This window comes from Ranitomeya variabilis, chromosome 2 (assembly GCF_051348905.1).
Source record: "Ranitomeya variabilis isolate aRanVar5 chromosome 2, aRanVar5.hap1, whole genome shotgun sequence".
Taxonomy (NCBI): Eukaryota; Metazoa; Chordata; class Amphibia; order Anura; family Dendrobatidae; genus Ranitomeya; species Ranitomeya variabilis.
Genome location: NC_135233.1, coordinates 979,257,664 through 979,275,641, shown reverse-complemented (window position 1 = coordinate 979,275,641; position 17,978 = coordinate 979,257,664). Strand labels below are relative to the sequence as shown.

The 17,978-nt window shown below is 47.3% G+C and overlaps 1 protein-coding gene across 1 annotated transcript in view; it reads right to left on the bottom strand.

Annotated features, from left to right (window-relative positions):
* LOC143804017 (helicase-like transcription factor) overlaps nt 1-11,454 on the bottom strand; it is a 59,600-nt gene extending 48,146 nt beyond the window's left edge. Inside the window, exon 1 of the mRNA XM_077281763.1 lies at nt 11,423-11,454. Coding sequence (XP_077137878.1) covers nt 11,423-11,439 — 17 coding nt within the window. The 5' untranslated portion in view covers nt 11,440-11,454. The remainder of the gene's footprint in view (nt 1-11,422) is intronic.
* Nucleotides 11,455-17,978: the final 6,524 nt, after the last annotated feature.

Sequence of the window (17,978 nt, the reverse complement as noted above, 5' to 3'; positions counted from 1 at the left end):
ATATTCACCTTTCCCGCTCCTCGTGACGCTCCGGTGTCCGCTCCATGCAAGCGGCAGGTTTCGGTGCCAAGGATGGTCTGCGAGAAGGACCTGCCATGACGTCACGGTCATGTGGCCGCGACGTCATCACAGGTCCTGCGCGTCTGTGCGAGAAGGACCTGCCGTGACGTCACGGTCATGTGACCGCGACACGGTCATGTAACCGCGACGTCATCACAGGTCCTGCGCGAGAAGGACCTGTCGTGACGTCACGGTCATGTGACCGCGACACGGTCATGTGACTGCGACGTCATCACAGGTCCTGCACCTGCGCGAGGAGGCACAGGACTACAGGCACAGGACTACAAGGGTACCCTCGGAAGGTGAGCATATGTTTATTTTATTTTTTTTTAACCTGTGACTGGGCAATATACTACGTAGCTGGGCAATATACTACGTGGGCTGTGCAATATACTACGTGGCTCTGAGCTGTATACTACGCAACTGGGCAATATACTACGTGGCTCTGTGCTGTATACTACATCACTGGGCAATATACTACGTGGCTGGGCAATATACTACGTCACTGGGCAATATACTACGTCGCTGGGCAATATACTACGTGGCTGGGCAATATACTATGTGGCTCTGTGCTGTATACTACGTCACTGGGCAATATACTACGTCGCTGGGCAATATACTACATAACTGGGCAATATACTACGTCACTGGGCAATATACTACGTGGCTAGGCAATATACTACGTGGACATGCATATTCTAGAATACCCGATGCGTTAGAATCGGGCCACCATATAATATATATATATTTCATAGAGAGCTGGATAGCAGAATAGCCGATAATTCATTTGTCGGGTTCTGTAAAATCACTGCAGAAGCCGATAGGATATGAGACATGGTTTACAAACAGTAAACCATTGCATATCTGTTAGATGCTTATATGTCCCTCGCTAACAATGTTAGTAGTGTGTGTGTGTGTGTGTGTGTGTGTGTGTAAAATTTTGGAGCTGTAGGTGTTAAATGAAAGGGTTAATTCACAGAAAAAAATGGCTCCCGAGCCATTTTCTCCGCCAGAGAGGGAAAGCCAGTGACCGAGGGCAGATATTAATAGCCTAGAGAGGGACCATGGTTATTGCCCCCCCCCCAGCTAAAAACATCAGTAGGATGCACCAATTCTGCCACATAGCCTCTCTATTCCCACTGCTCTGTAGGGGTGGCATATGGGGTAATAAGGGGTCACCATGCTATTGTAAGGTGACATTAAGCCTGGTTAATAATGGAGAGGTGTCAATAAGACACCTATCCATTATTAATCCAATAGTATGAAAGGGTTAAAAATACACACACATTAAGAATTAAGTCTTTTAATGAAATAATTAAACACACAGGTTTAACATATTTATTGCACGCTCAATACAAGCGAAGCCATCGTTCTTCTGTATAAAATTCCAAAATAAAAAAGCAACAATATCCCATACCTGTCCGCCGTACAGTCAAGTCACACGCTGTAATTCATCTCAAGTAGCATTAGCAGCTCTCCAGGTTGTAAACTAATTAAAGGGGTTGTCCACTACTGCCTGCTACAGTGACAGTGAGTGACACATTAGCCAATGATGGGACATCCGGCTAATGTGTTGAATGTAAAAACAAACAAACAAAAAAAAAAACACACACACATATACAGTACATACATACATAGAACATACATACAGAGCATGCACCATGCGACATGCAGCATGCAACATGTGACGACATGCAACATGAGAATGCAACATGCTACATGTGACGACATGCAACATGAGACATGCAACATGCTACATGTGACGACATGCAACATGTGACGACATGCACCATGCAGCATGCGACGACATGCAGCATGCGACGACATGAAGCAACATGCGACGACATGCAAAGTGACAACATGCGACATGCAGCATGCGACGACATGTACCATGCGACGACATGGAACATGCGACGACATGGAACATGTGACAACATGCGACATGCACCATGAGACATGTGACATGCAGCATGTAACATGTGACAACATGCGACATGCATCATGTGAGCCCACTTCAAAGCCGCAACATGTCAGCTGTTTTCAGTACAACAAAAAAAATGTACATGATCGCTAAACGGCGTAGCGAGAAAAAAAATGAAAAGCCAAAATTATGTTGTTTTGGTCGCTGCGACATTGCATTAAAATGCAATAACGGGCGATCAAAAGAACGTACCTGCACAAAAGTGGTATCATTAAAAACGTCAGCTCGGCGCGCAAAAAATTAGCCCTCACCCGACATCTCAGAAAATATAGACGCTACGGGTATTGGAAAATGGCGCAATTATTTTATTTCTTTTTAGCAAAGTTTTGAAATTTTTTTTTACCACTTAAATAAAAAATAACCTAGATGTGTTTGGTGTCTATGAACTCGTAATGACCTGGAGAATCATAATGGCAGGTCAGTTTTATGCTGTGTGCACACGTTGCAGATTTGGGTGCAGAATTTTCTGCACAAAATCTGCATCTCCTTGCAGAAAACGCAGCTGCGTTTTTTATGCATTTTTTTCACGGGTTTTTCATGTTATTTGCGAGGTTTTGATGAGGGTTTTTTGTGTGGTTTTGATGCAGTTCTTGGTGCGGTTTTTGCGCGGTTTTTACTCCATTTTTGCTGCAGTATTTGGTGCGTTTTTTTGCCTGGATTTGTTTCAGGTTTTTGATGCTTTTTTATGCAGTTTTTGGTGCGGTTATTATGCAGTTTTTTGGTGCGGTTTTGATGCAGTTTTTGGTGCGGTTATGATGCAGTTTTTTGGTGCGGTTTTGATGCAGTTTTTGGTGCGGTTTTGATGCAGTTTTTATGCGTCTTTGGTGCATTTTTGATGCAATATTTAGAGCAGTTTTGATGCAGTTTTTGGTGCAGTTTTGATGCTGTTGTTGGTGCGGTTTTGATGTAGTTTTTTGCTGCGGTTTTGATGCAGTTTTTGGTGCAGTTTTTGCGCGCTTTTGATGCATTTTTTATTTTTTTGGGTGCGGTTTTTGCATGTTTTTTGTGCGTTTTTGTATGTGTTTTTGAAAGCTAAATAAAGATGTATTATTGAACAACAAAAAAGATTTGTGATGTCATTATTGTCCAACCTCCTCTTTTACATTTGTCCAACTCACACTCAATTACACACAGATAGATAGACATATAGATGATAGATGAAATGGATAAACAGGGCTACATATAGATAGATCTATAGATGCATACATCTATCTATTCCTATACCTATCTATAGATATATCTGGATAGATATATCTATTGATACAGTAGATGTATGGATAGTGTAGGGTGCGTGTCCACTGTCCAGATTACATCCGAATTAGCTGCAGATTGGATGCTGCGTACTTGTAGTCCCATCGGATGATGCCTGCACACACACCCCAAAAGACCCCCCGCACAGCCCCGCACACACCTGAACAGTCCTGCACACACCCGAACAGTCCCGCACAGCGCCGCACACATCCAAACAGTCCTGCACACATCGAAACAGACCGCAGACCCCACATACACCTGAACAGTCCCGCACAGCGCCGCACACATCCCGCAGACCCTGTCCGCACACACCTACACGCACACCGTCACCGCCCACACACTTCCCTCCTTCCGAACTGCAGCGTTTCTCGGACCCACATACTCATCTAAACTGCAGATCTTTTTTACATCTGCGGTTTTGCTGCGGATGTGCCCGACTCAATGAAAGTCTAAGGGTGCAGAAACGCTGCAGTTCGGCACAAAAGAAGTGATGTGCATAACAAGTCTGCGGCTCCCATAGACTTACATTGGTTGAGCACTACAATGCGGATTTGATGCAATTCTGTGCAGCAAAAAACTCTGCGGATCTGCAATCAAATCCGCAACGTGTGCACACAGCCTTAGCATTTAGTGAACCTAGCAAAAAAGCCAAGCAAAAAACAAGTGTGGGATTGCACTTTCATCACACTTTGACTTTTTTTCACATTTTCTGTTACACGACATGGTAAAACCAATGGTGTCGTTCAAAAGTAGAACTTGTCCCGCAAAAAATAAGCCCTCACATGGCCATATTGACGGAAAAATTATGGCTCTGCAAAGAAGGGGAGCGATAAACAAAAAAAGATCCGGGGAGAAGGGGTTTAGAAACATGGATATAGACATATCTATGGAAATAGACATAGATATATAGATCTATCTGTATGTATGTATCTATCTATTATCTATCTATCTATCTGTGTAATGGAGTGTGGGTTGGACAAATGTAAAAGAGGAGGTTGGACAGAAATGACATCCCACATCTTTTTGAAGATAGAGGAGGGAGAGGAGGGAGGGGTTTGGGTGTGTTTTGGAGTGGGTGTGGTAGGTTCGGGCTTAGTGGCCAGTGCAATGCATCATGGAACTTGTAGAATTAGAGCACAATAACTCAGGAGAAAGGAAGTTGTCGATTAACCCCATGAGAGCTGGATCCAGCACTGAAGATGTGCTGCTACAGCATGATAAAAGGTAATATTGCTAAAATAAAGACAGTGGATGTTTTCAATGGCACATAATAGCAAGATTTATGAAAAAATAAAATTATTGTAGTGGACAACTTCTTTAACCTCTTGAGATGGATTTACAGCATGGGACGTGACTGTACGGCGAACAGGTATGGGATATTGTAGGTTTTTCATTTTGGATTTTTTTTTTACAAAAGAACGAGGGCTTCGCTTGGATTGAGCGTGCAATAAAGATATTAAACCTGTGTATTTAATTATTTCATTAAAAGACTTTACTCTTAATGTGTGTGTGTATTTTTAACCCTTTCATACTATTGGATTAATAATAGATAGGTGTCTTATTGACACCTCTCCATTATAAACCAGACCTAATGTCACCTTACAATAACAAGGTGACATTAACCCCTTATTACCCCATATGCCAATGCCACTGTCATGATCCATTTTTTGATTTGTGGCAGCTCTGGTTCCACACACCTTAAAACTTTTTTCCTTTCAGGACATTGGGGGTTAAATGCAGTTTTTTCCCCGCTGGCAACCTGGTGTTACTGTAGTGTTGATGGGGCAGCTGATGTTGCTGGTGACCACTCCCACATCCTTTAAAAGGTCACCTGATGCATCAGCTGACTGTTGGTGATACAGGTCCTTTCTGGAGACCAACCTAGCAGGAGCAGCTCCCTGGTGTCCGCTAAGTCCGCTGTTTGGAGTCCTGTTGCTCTGCTATCTCTGGTGTGTAGTTTAGCAGCAGTGTGCACAAGCCAAGTGCTGAGTTTTTGTTAAATTGTCCCTTTGTTGTTTGTGTATTCCCCTTTGGGTATTGTGTTCCCCTCACTCTCATATTGTGTCATCCTGTTTATTTGCTTTTTTGGTGCAGTTTACATTGTTCACCTCCTAGGGTGGGGGTTGGGGGTTTAGCTCAGGGTTTAACAGTAGATAGGGACAGGTCGGTGACTTGGGCTTCCCTACCTTCAAGGGTACCCCCAAGTTAAGGGGCAGATCAGGGGCCCAGATCCCTCATCTCCTGTTTTCCCATTATTGCCCCATGACAGCCACAGGGCAGTGGGAAGAGAGTAGCTAAGTGCCGGAATAGGAGCATCTGACAGATGCGCCTTTTCTAGGGTGGCTGGGGGCAGATGGTTTTAGCAGGGGGGGGCAATAACCATGGTCCCTCTCTAGGCTATTACTATCTGCCCTCAGTCGCTGGCTTTCCCTCTCTGGCAGAGAAAATTGAGTGGGAGCCCATGCCAGTTTTTTCCGTGAAATAATCCTTAAAATTAACACCTACAGCTCCAAAATTTTACACGCAAACACACCTCTAATACATTATTAGGAAGGGACATATAAATAACTAATGGATATGCCATGGTTTACTGTATGTAAACCATGTCTCATATCCTGTTGGGTTCGGTAATGATTTAGCAAAAGCCGACAAACGAATTACCGGCTTTTCTGCTATCTAGCTCTGTATGATATAATGTTTTCGCGAGTATTTGATCCCATGAATCCATTATAGGTCCATTTTGCAAGCTGGTGAGAAAATCTCACCATACGGATGTAACACGGATACTTTTTTGAGAAAAAAAAAAATCACATCCTCGCATTGCACACAGATGACATACGGATCACTGTTCGGGAACATTTCTGCGGATGTCGGCCGTAAAAAACGGATCGTATTTTTATAAGTTATGTGTGACGTCGGCCTAAAGTTTTCATACCGATACAAATTTTGTTCTACTTCTATGGTTACACAATTATATAGAAGCGCAAATTATAACCATTCCATAAATTTTTAAGCTTTTATTAACAAACACATACCGTAAGTTTATGAAAATACTTAAAGGGGTTTTCCACTAAAAGGACAATTTCATCTGAATCTGAATGTTTGCCCAGGTTAAAATAAAAACCTCTGGTTTCAGCACCATTCCAGTGGTGTCAGCACTCGCGTTCCAGAAGCCCATGTTTGGTTGCTACGTCCCGTGAGCCCTGCGCCCAATCAGAACTGGAGTCACCATCTCCGCCTTCGAACAAATCGAACATCAAGGGCATGTCGGAGAGCAGCCGCAGCCCTGGCTTCCTGATGTTCGATTCGGCGAGGACAGTGAAGCCGGCGCTCATTGGGCACAGATGACGTAACTACCTCACGTGAGCCCCGGGTACTCGAGTGCTGAGACCGGAGCGGAGTAGAAGTGTTTGTAACTTAATGCGGGCAAACAATCAGCTTGAGAAGGGGTTGTCCTAGAGGAGTACAATGCCTTTGAGATTATGTTTTGACCCTTATTTTTTAAGACTTCTGCACTTCACTCTGACGTTAGGTATTGGCTTCAGGGCCAAATTATGATTTATGACAACCTATTCTTGCCAAATCAGTGCTTATACTTTACAATTATCATTTTTTGTTCGTCCTCCAGTAGGATTGAGATCTGGGGTGTTTCCTGGCTGTGGACCCAAAATTTCAATATTTTGTTCACTGAGCACTACGTAATCACGTTTGCCTAGTGACATGGCCTCCACTATGCAGGAAGATGCATCCACATTGCTCCTGGAGGATGCTTCAATGTTTAGATCCTATTCTTTATTCATGACAGAGTTCTTAGGCAAAATCAAGCAAGAGCCCCCTCCATGGACGAAAAGCCCCCAAACATGAATGGTGTCAGGATACTTTTCAATTGGCATGATAAGACTCACGGTAGCGTTCACAAGGTCAATCATTGCAGATGTCCCAAATAGTCTGATGGTCTTGATCACAGATGGCCTCTCTACCCCAGTCCAATCCCTGTAGTTCCTGCAAATGTCAATCTGTGGTGCTTCTATGGGACAGAAGAGGCCGTCCTGTCACCCGGCCAGCAGATGACGTCACACCGACCTGCTGATATTTCTGAGCACAGTCTGCGCTGGAGTTAAACTGATCCTGGAGCTGAATCCTCTTTTGAAGATGGTCCTGGCACTTACTGAACTTTCTTAGGAGACAGCTGGGACCCCCTTAAAGGGAACCTGTCACCAGGTTTGGCCGATAGGAGATATGGCCACCACCTTGCAGGGCGTATATACAGCATTCTATAATGCTGTATATCAGCCCCCAAGCCGACTTGTAAGGCTATGTGTACACGTTCAGAGTTCTTTGCAGAATTTTCCTGAACAAGACCGGACTTTTTCTGCAAGAAATACACTGGCGTTTTTATCGTGTTTTTTTCACAGATTTTTCCGGAGCTTTCCACTACTATATTATATAGCGGCAAATCCGGAGATTTTCTGCAAAATTAATGAACATGCTGCGGTTTTTTTGCAGAAAAAAAACACAACATGAGCACAAAAATTGCGGATTGCATTCTAATAATAGGATACTTAATGTAAGCTTTTTTCAGCGGAAAACCACCGAAAAAATGCGAAAAATCCTGAACGTGTGCACATAGCCTGAAAGTTATTTTTCATCTCTTAGGCTATGTGCACACGTTGCGGATTAAGCTACGGATCTGCAGCTGTTTTCCATGTGTTGTACAGTACCATGTAAACATATGGAAAACAAAATCCGCAGTGCACATGCTGTGGAAAAAAAACACGTGGAAACGCAGCGTTATTTTTTCCCGCAGCATGTCAATTCTTTGTGCGGATTCCGCAGTTGTTTACACCTGCTCCTCAATAGGAATCCGCAGGTGTAAAACCGCAGGTAGAATCCGCACAAAAACCACGGTAAATCCGAGGGTAATCCGCAGTGCGGTTTACCTTCGGATTTTGCAAAAACAATGCGAAAAAATCCGCACACCAATCCGCAACGTGTGCACATAGCCTTATTAGGCTATGCGCACACGTTGTGGATTGAGGTGCAGAATTTTCCGCACAAAATCCACATCTCCTGCAGAAACCACAGGTGCGGATTTGCCACGCATTTTGATTCGGAATTGATGAGGATTGTGTGCGGATTTTCTGCGGTTTTTACCCCTGCGGATTTCTATTATGGGAGGGGTCAGAAACGCTGCAGTTCCGAACAAAAGAAGTAGCATGCTATTTCTTTTGTTCCGCAGCGGTTTTCATGCGGATTTTTCCACACCATTAGCACAGCCATTTTTTTTTCAATTGATTTACATTGTACTGTAAATCACAGTGCGGAACTGCAGCGTTTCTGCGCGGAAAATCTGCAGCGGATCCGCACCAATTCCGCATCGTGTGCACACAGCCTTATACTTACCTGCGGGGCGGTCCAATCCGATGGGCGTTGCTGGTCTTGGTCCAGCGCCTCCCTTCTTTTGATGCGTCCTTTTTCTTGGTTTGTGTGAATGACACGTCTCCTCGGCACCACGCTCCTGCGCAGGCGTATTTCTCTACACTGTCGAGGGCAGAATAAAGTACTCCAGTGCCCTGGGAAAGGTCAAAGAGCCGAAGGGACGCGTCATCCACAGGAAGCAAGCAAGACGGCGGCATCGCAAGAAGAAGGGAGACGACAGACCAAAACCAGCGATGCCCCTCGGACCGGACCGCCCCGCAGGTGAGTACAACAAAAGTTACTTTTCTTCTCTTGCAGGTCGGCTTGGGGGCAGATATACAGCATTATAGAATACTGTATCGGTGGTTACTGCAGGTTGTAGGCTTGTTGGAAGAGGTGAGTCTTCAGGTTCTTTTTGAAGGTTTCGATGGTAGGCGAGAGTCTAATATGTTGTGGTAGAGAGTTCCGGAGTAGGGGTGATGCGTGGGAGAAAGCTTGTATGCTATTGTGGGAAGAGGAGATAAGGCTACGTTCACATTTGCGTTGTGCGCCGCAGCGTCGGCGCCGCAGCGCACAACGCAAACAAAAATGCGGCAAAACGCACGCTAAAACGCTGCGTTTTGCGCCGCATGCGTCGTTTTTGGCCGAAAGTTGGACGCAAAAAAATGCAACTTGATGCGTTTCTTGCGTCCAACGCTTGCGGCCATGCGGCGCAAAACGCAGCACAACGCATGTCCATGCGCCCCCATGTTAAATATAGGGGCGCATGACGCATGCGGCGCTGCTGCGGCGCATGACGCATGCGGCGCCGCTGCGGCGCCCGACGCTGCGGCGCTGACCGCAAATGTGAACGTAGCCTAAGAGGGGAGTAGAGAAGGAGATCTTGTGAGGATCGGAGGATGAGTGCAGGAAAATACCGGAGACAGGTTGTGGATGGCTTTGTATGTCGTGGTTAGTATCTGGGTAATGGGGAGCATGGAGTCTCTGGGTAATGGGGAGCCAGTGAAGGGATTGACAGAGGGGAGAGGCTGGGGAATAGCAGGGGGACAGGTGGATTAGTCGGGCAGCAGAGTTTACAGATTGGAGGGATGTGAGAGTGTAAGGGTACGTGTCCACGGTCAGGATGGCCGGCGGTATCGCCGGAGCGGCAAAGCCGCTCGGCGCTAAGCCCTGCCCCCTTTCTGGGACGCGATGATGCCCGATGTGTTAACTGTACACATCCGGGATCATCGCACCCTCGCATAGCGCCCTGTGATATTACTTGCGGTGACGCAGCGTCACCGCAGGTAGCACGGACATGCTGCGATCTGAAAAGACGCGCATGTCCGGAGTCGCAGGGAAGTCGGATGTGTGTTTCCACGCATAGTGGACACGGGATTTCATAAAATCCCCTCCACTATGCTGGAACATCTGGACGCTGCGTGTTTGACGCTGCAGCTCTGCGCAGCGTCAAACAAGCAGCGTTTACTCACCGTGGACACATACCCTAAGGGTATGTGTCCACGTGCAGGATTGCATCAGGATTTGGTCAGGATTTTTCATCAGTATTTGTAAGCCAAAACCAGGACTGGAACAATTAGAGGAAAAGTATAACAGAAACATATGCACCACTTTTGCATTTATCACCCACTCCTGGTTTTGGCTTACAAATACTGATGAAAAATCCTGACCAAATGCTGATGCAATCCTGAACGTGGACACATACCCTTAGGGTATGTGTCCACGGTCAGTAAACGCTGCTTGTTTGACGCTGCGCAGAGCTGCAGCGTCAAACACGCAGCGTTCAGATGTTCCAGCATAGTGGAGGGGATTTTATGAAATCCCGTGTCCACTATGCGTGGTAACACGCATCCGACTTCCCTGCGACTCTGGACATGCTGGGCGTCTTTTCAGATCGCAGCATGTCCGTGCTACCTGCGGCGACGCTGCGTCGCCGCAAGTAATATCACAGGGCGCTATGCGAGGGTGCGATGATCCCGGATGTGTACAGTTAACACATCCGGCATCATCGCGTCCCAGAAAGGGGGCGGGGCTTAGCGCCGAGCGGCTTCGCCACTCCGGCGATACCGCCGGCCATCCTGACCGTGGACATGTACCCTTAGAGGGGAGGCCACAGAGCAGGAGGTTGCAGTAGTCAAGCAGGGAGATGATGAGGGCATGGACTAGGGTTTTTGCAGATTCTTGGTTGAGGAATGTACGGATTTGTGAAATATTTTTGAGTTGAAGGCGGCAGGAAGTGGAAAGGGCTTGAATATGTGGTTTGAAGGAGAGATCAGTGTCAAGGATTACCCCGAGGCAGCGAGCTTGTGGGACTGGGGAGAGCGGGCGGCCGTTTACTGTAATGGATAGGTCCGTTGGGGGGTCGCGTGAGATGGGGGAAAGATGATGAGTTCTGTTTTGTCCATGTTAAGTTTTAGAAATCTAGTGGAGAAGGATGAAATAGCGGACTGACATTGAGGGATTCTGGTTAATTGTAAAATAAAGTTTGTCATCGCCACAACCGTACAGTCCTGGAGAATCAAGTATCTGGGTCATTTTTATAGCACAATGAACGCCATAAAAACAAAAAAAAATGGCAGCTTTGCGTCTTTTTTAAGCATTTCACGTGGTGCACACTGTGAGGTAAAGTCACTAACGCCATTCAAAGCTACAACTCCGCTGATTCGATCACAACTCCCGGCCGCAGTGCACACTGCACTTACACGGCGTTACCTCATGAACCCCGACATGTGACACACACGACAGCCGCAGCGGTACAGGCCACCTTCCCGCTCTCACAGTCCCAGTGCACCCCTCAAGTCACAGCCAATGAGCGCGCAGCAAAGATCCCGACACCCAATTAAAGTCACAGGAATACAATGTTATCCAATAAGAAACGGGCGGGGGCGGAGCCATGATTGGAGCCGGGGTGATGCGAGCAGTGTTCACAACCGGAGCACTGCAGTCCGGTGTTATTTGTGTCCTGGTCACGTCTCGGTACACGGGGCTGAGACTATAAATGTATCCGCCTCCTCCCGTGTGACTGACAGCGGAGGGTGACGGGCCTGAGGGCGTCTCTCATTACACAGACTAGACACACGCCAACAGGGACTTGTTTAGGATAAATCACGTGGTCTATATGTCACGTGACCGCACTTACAGGGTAGGGATAGAAGGAAGGCAAGTGTAGAGGGGCTGGGAAGGGGGTTGGGTTGAGGGGAAGCTGCTGAGAGAACAGAGCAGCCAGGGAGAACGGGATGTGGAGGGGCCACGGGGAGCAGTCCATGATATGGAGGGGCCACGGGGAGCAGTCTGTGATATGGGGGGCCACGGGGAGCCGTCCATGATATGAAGGGGCCACGGGGAGCCGTCCATGATATGGAGGGGCCACGGGGAGCAGTCTGATATGAAGGGACCACGGGGAGCAGTCCATGATATGGAAGGGCCACGTGGAGCAGTCTGTGATGTGGAGAAGCCACGGGGAGCAGTCTGATGTGGAGGGGCCACGGGGAGCAGTCTATGATATGAAGGGACCACGGGGAGCAGTCTGTGATGTGGAGAGGCCACGGGGAGCAGCCTGTGATGTGGAGAGGCCACGGGGAGCAGCCTGTGATGTGGAGGGGCCACAGGCAGCAGCCTGTGATGTGGAGGGGCCACGGAGAGCAGTCTGATGTAGAGGGGCCACGGGGAACAGTTTGTGATATGGAGGGGCCACAGGGAACAGTTTGTGATATGGAGGGGCCACAAGGAGCAGTCTGTGAAATGGAAGGGCAACGGGGAGCAGTCTGTGAAATGGGAGTGCTATGGGGAGCTGTCTGTGAAATGGAGGGGCCACAGGGAACAGTCTGATGTGGAGGGGCCACGGGGAGCAGCCTGTGATGTGGAGGGGCCACGGAGAGCAGCCTGTGATGTGGAGGGGCCACGGAGAGCAGTCTGTGATGTGGAGGGGCCACGGGGAGCAGTGTGCGATATGGAGGGGCCATGGGGAGCAGTCTGTGATGTGGAGGGGCCATGGGGAGCAGTCTGTGATGTGGAGGGGCCACGTGGAGCAGCCTGTGATGTGGAGGGGCCACGGAGACCAGTCTGTGATGTGGAGGGGCCACGGGGAGCAGTCTGTGATATGGAAGGGCCAAGGGGAGCAGTCTGATATGGAGGGGCCACGTAGAGCAGTCTGATATGGAGGGGCCACGGGGAGCAGTCTGTGAAATGGAGGGACCACGGCGAGGAGTCTGTGAAATGGGAGTGCTACGCGGAGCAGTCTGTGATATGGAGGGGCCACGGGGAGAAGTCTGTGAAATGGAAGGGCCATGGGGAGCAGTCTGATATGGAGGGGCCATGTGGAGCAGTCTGTGATATGGAGGGGCCACGGGGAGCAGTCTGTGAAATGGAGGGGCCTCAGCGAAGAGTCTGAAAGCAGTCTGATATGGAGGGGCTACGGTGAGGAGTCTGTGAAATGGAGGGGCCATGGGGAGCAGTCTGATATGGAAGGCTACGGGGAGGAGTCTGATATGGAGGGGCCATGTGGAGCAGTCTGTGATATGGAGGGGCCACGGGGAGCAGTCTGTGAAATGGAGGGGCCTCAGCGAAGAGTCTGAAAGCAGTCTGATATGGAGAGGCTACGGTGAGGAGTCTGTGAAATGGAGGGGCCATGGGGAGCAGTCTGATATGGAAGGCTACGGGGAGGAGTCTGTGATGGACACATCACTCACATAGTGAGAGAACATAGAGGAGAGGTGGTCACATTGAAGTGTACAGAGCTTCCAGTGGCCACGAATTGGAAAGGTCCAGGAGATTCATTCTTCTGATTGGTGTCTGGATCTTGCCGAAATCCTAAGGCTATGTTCACACTTTGCGTTTTTTGCTGTGGATCCGCAGCGGATTTGCAGCTGCGGATCTGCAGCAGTTTTCCATGCAGGGTACAGTACAATGTTACCCTATGGAAAACAAAAACCGCTGTGCCCACTTTGCGTTTTTCCGCTTGAAAATCCGCGCGGATTTTCTGCGGAAAAAAAGAAGTAGCATGTCAATTCTTTCTGCGGATTCCGCAGCAGTTTTCCACCTGCACAAATAGGAAAGTGCAGCTGGAAACTCACAGTGGAATCCGCAGTTGAAACCGCACAAAAAACCGCAGTGAAAACCACCGCGGTTTTGCACTGCGGTTTTTCCAAATCCGCAGCTGAAAAATCCGCAGCAAAAAAAGGAACGTGTGAACAAGCCCTAATAGTATGAATTATATTGTTTTCAGTTATATTGCATTAACCCATTAGTGACAGAGCCAATTTGGTACTTAATTACCAACCCAACTTTTACAATTCTGACCACTGTCGCTTTATGAAGTTATAACTCTTGAATGCTTCAATGTATCCCACTGATTCTGATATTGTTTTTTTGTGACATATTGTACTTCATGTTAGTAGTAAAATTTCTTCAATATAACTTGCATTTATTTATGAAAACAATGGAAATTTGGCAAATTTTAAAATTTTCAAACTTTTAATTTTTGTACCCTTAAATCAGAGAGTCATATTGCAGAAAATAGTTAATAAACAACATTTCCCACATGTCTACCATATATACTCTAGTATAAGCAGAGACCCCTAATTATGCCACAAAAAACTAGGAAAACTTACTGACTCGAGTATAAGTCTAGGGTGGGAAATGCAGTAGCTACTGGTAAATTTAAAAAATAAAAACAGGTACCAATAAAAGTAAAATTGATTGAGACATCAGTAGGTTGTGTTTTTGAATATCCATGTTGAATCAGGAGCCCCATAAGATGCTCCATACAAAAATATGCCCCATATAATGCTGCACAAAGGTTAATAATGGCCCCATAAGATGTTACATATTAAAATATGCTCCATATGCTGCTCCATAATGGTTGATTGCCACATAAGATGCTCCATAGAATAATATGCCCCATATAATGCTCCATAAGGCTACGTGCACACGTTGCGGAAAGTCTTGCGGATTTTTCCGACCTGATTTTGGTAAATCCGCAGGTAAGCAGCACTGCCGATTACCTATGGAATTACCGCGGTATTTCACCTGCGGTTTTACACCTGCGGATTCCTATTATGGAGCAGGTGTAAACCGCTGCGGAATCCGCTCAAAGAATTGACTTGCTGCGGAATAAACAAAGCAGCATTTCCGCGCTTTTTTTTCTGCAGCATGTGCACTGCGGATTTTGTTTTCCATAGGTTTACTTGGTACTGTAAACGCATGCAACTGCTGTGAATCTGCAGCGGCCGATCCGCAGCGTGTGCAGATGCCCTAAAAGTTGATGACCTCATAAGATGCTCCATAGAATAATATGCCCCATATGCTGCTGCTGCGATTATTAAAAAAAAAAAAAAAACATACCTCATCGCTGGGCGCCGAGTGCCGGTGTCCTGAGCATGCGGGGACACCAGCGCGCTATAGGGGCCAGGTGCCGGAGTCTCCGCTGGCTCAGGTCCCCAGCACTGGCGATATTCCCCTGTTCCCGTTCCACCGCCGCACGCCGCTGTGTCTTCCGGCTCTCTGCAGTGACTGTTCAGGCAGAGGGTGCGCACTAAACACGTCATCTCACCCTCTAACCTGAATGTCACAGCCAGAGGAAGAGGTAGACAGCGCGGCGGTGGAACGGGGACCGGTGAATATCGCATGGCTCACCCTCCCCCGTCATCCCATCCTGGTGCGGTCTCTGCACTTCCCTGTTTCTCCGATGGCCTCCGGTGTGCGGCGGCAGCTTGTTCCTGTGTTCAGCGGTTACATGCTACCTCTCATTAAAGTAATGAATATGCGTTCCATGCCTATAGGAGTGGAATCACGTCCATATTCGTTACTTTAATGAGCGCTACCATGTGACCGCTGAACACAGGAAGAGCTACAGGCACCAGAGAGCATCTGAGAAGCAGGGACGTGCAGACGTGTCAGGTGGGGGTGAGTTTGATGTGACAGCCGCCACTCCTGCAGCTTCCCCTCCCCCGCCGACCCTTGGGGCAATGACTCAAGTATAAGCCAAGAGGGGCACTTTCAGCCTAAAAAATGGGCTGAAAATCTCGGTTTATACTCGAGTATATACGGTACTTTACATCAGCACAATTTTGGAAACATACGGTAATTGTTTTCTGTTAGGACATTTATAAGGGTTAAAAGTTGACCAGCGATTTCTCATTTTTCCAACAAAATTTACACAACCTTTTTTTTGGGATCACCTTACATTTAAAGTGAGTTTGGGGGGTCAATATAACAGAAAATACCCCAACCCTTCAGGTTCTTCATGAGAACTAAAGCAATGTGAAAGGATAAATGAACATTTTACTTTTTTCACACAAAATTTACTTTGGAACCAAGTTTTTTTTCACAAGGGTATCAGTAGAATATGGACTAAAAAACTTGTTGTGCAATTTCTCCTGAGTACGCCGATACCCCATATGTGGGGAAAACCACTGTTTGGGTGCATGGCAGGGCTCAGAAGGGAGGGAGCACCATTTGACTTTTTGAATGCAAAATTGGCTGAAATCAATGTGCCATGTTGCGATTGAAGACCCCCTGATGTACCTAAACAGTGGAACCCACTCAATTCTAACTCCAACCCTAATGCCATCACACCCCTAACCCTAAACCCAACCATAACCCTAATCAGCCCTAACCCTAATCCCAACCCTCACACACCCCTAACCGTAATCCCAACTCTAACTTTAGTCCAACTCTAACCCTAATGGAAAAATGGAAATACTTTTTTTTTTATTATTATTATTTTTCCTAACTAAGGGGGTGATAAAGGGGGGTTTGGTTTACATTTTTTTTTTATTTTGATCAATGTGATGATGTCAATCACAGTGATCAAAATAAACCAATAGGAAAAATTTCCTATTGCATGCGCCCACCATTTTCTCCCAGAGGAGAACAGCGGCAGCCCGTGGTACTCCAATACTCCAAGGGGGGTTGCAGGGACAACAGAGGCACCGGGGGGGGAGAATTGGGAGAGAAATAAAATGTGAAATCAGACTCTTATTTTCTTTGCTGTCGTTGTTATTCCGTTAATAACAGAGATTGCAACACTGAGGTCGGCAAAAACCAACCCGAATCATGTTCTCTGGGGTCTCAGCTACCCCCGGTAGCAGAGACCCCAGAAAAATTCAGACTCTGGGGGTGCTATACACTTACCGTATTTTTCGGACCATAAGCCGCACTTTTTTTCCTCCAAATTTGGGAGGAAATGTGGGGTGTGTCTTATGGTATGGATGTAACGTGGGGAGGGGGCAGCGGCAGGAGGGATCCCACTCGTAGGAGGCAGGAAAATGTCCCCACTGTAGGAATCCAGCGCTGTGGAAACCACGTGGTCCCGATGCTTAAAGTGAAGGAATATTCATTAGCTGCTTCCCCACCCACCCGTCAGCAGTGAGCAGCAAAGGAATATTCCTTCACTTAAACAGCGGACACACATGGTTTCCCCAGCGCCAGGTTCTTGCAGCGGCTGGGGAGATCGAGTGTCCGGTGGAGGAGGGGGCAGGAACAGGGTGCCACAGGAGAGAGGGATGCCGCATACCTAACAACACAGCCCCGGACCGGGCTGTGCTGAATGCTGAGTGCTCCAGCATAGGACCTGTGTGAGGTCATGAAGAGGGTGGGCTGGAGCATCACATGACAGCACAGAGCACTCTCTCTTCATGATGTCATCACAGGTCCTTCAGACATGGCACTAGAAACTGCATGCTTCCTCTTATGACCTGTGGAGAGGCAACAACAGGGAGGGCTCTGTGCAGTCAAGGGATGCTCCATCTGTCAGCATGGCTGGCTGCAGGACCTGCACAGCCTGAACAACTAAGAATTAAAAGGCTAGTCATTACAACACACAAAAAAAGCACTCTGCCACTCCTGCGGTGAACTATAACTCCCAGCATAGAAAAGTAGGAGACAAAAAAAGCGCAAATAGGGTCTTATCCTCAGGATTGCTTCTAATCAATTATGAGAGAACTGCTCACCTGGTGGTACACAGTAAAGGCGTGTAGTTTGTCAGCTGCTGCAGATCCACAGGTCGGCGCTGCGACCTCTTAGAGACGTTATAATAGATAAATGTGGATAAAATCCGCGCTGCTGTGACAAATAATGGATCCAGATATAGTTATAAGGTGTTCGGGTGGTTTATTCAACGCGTTTCGAAGCTCATGGATTCTTCAGGAAGTTTCCACACAGAGACAGGTGTGGAAACTTCCTGAAGAAGAAGCCATGAGCTTCGAAACGCGTTGAATAAACCACCCGAACACCTTATAACTATATCTGGATCCATTATTTGTCACAG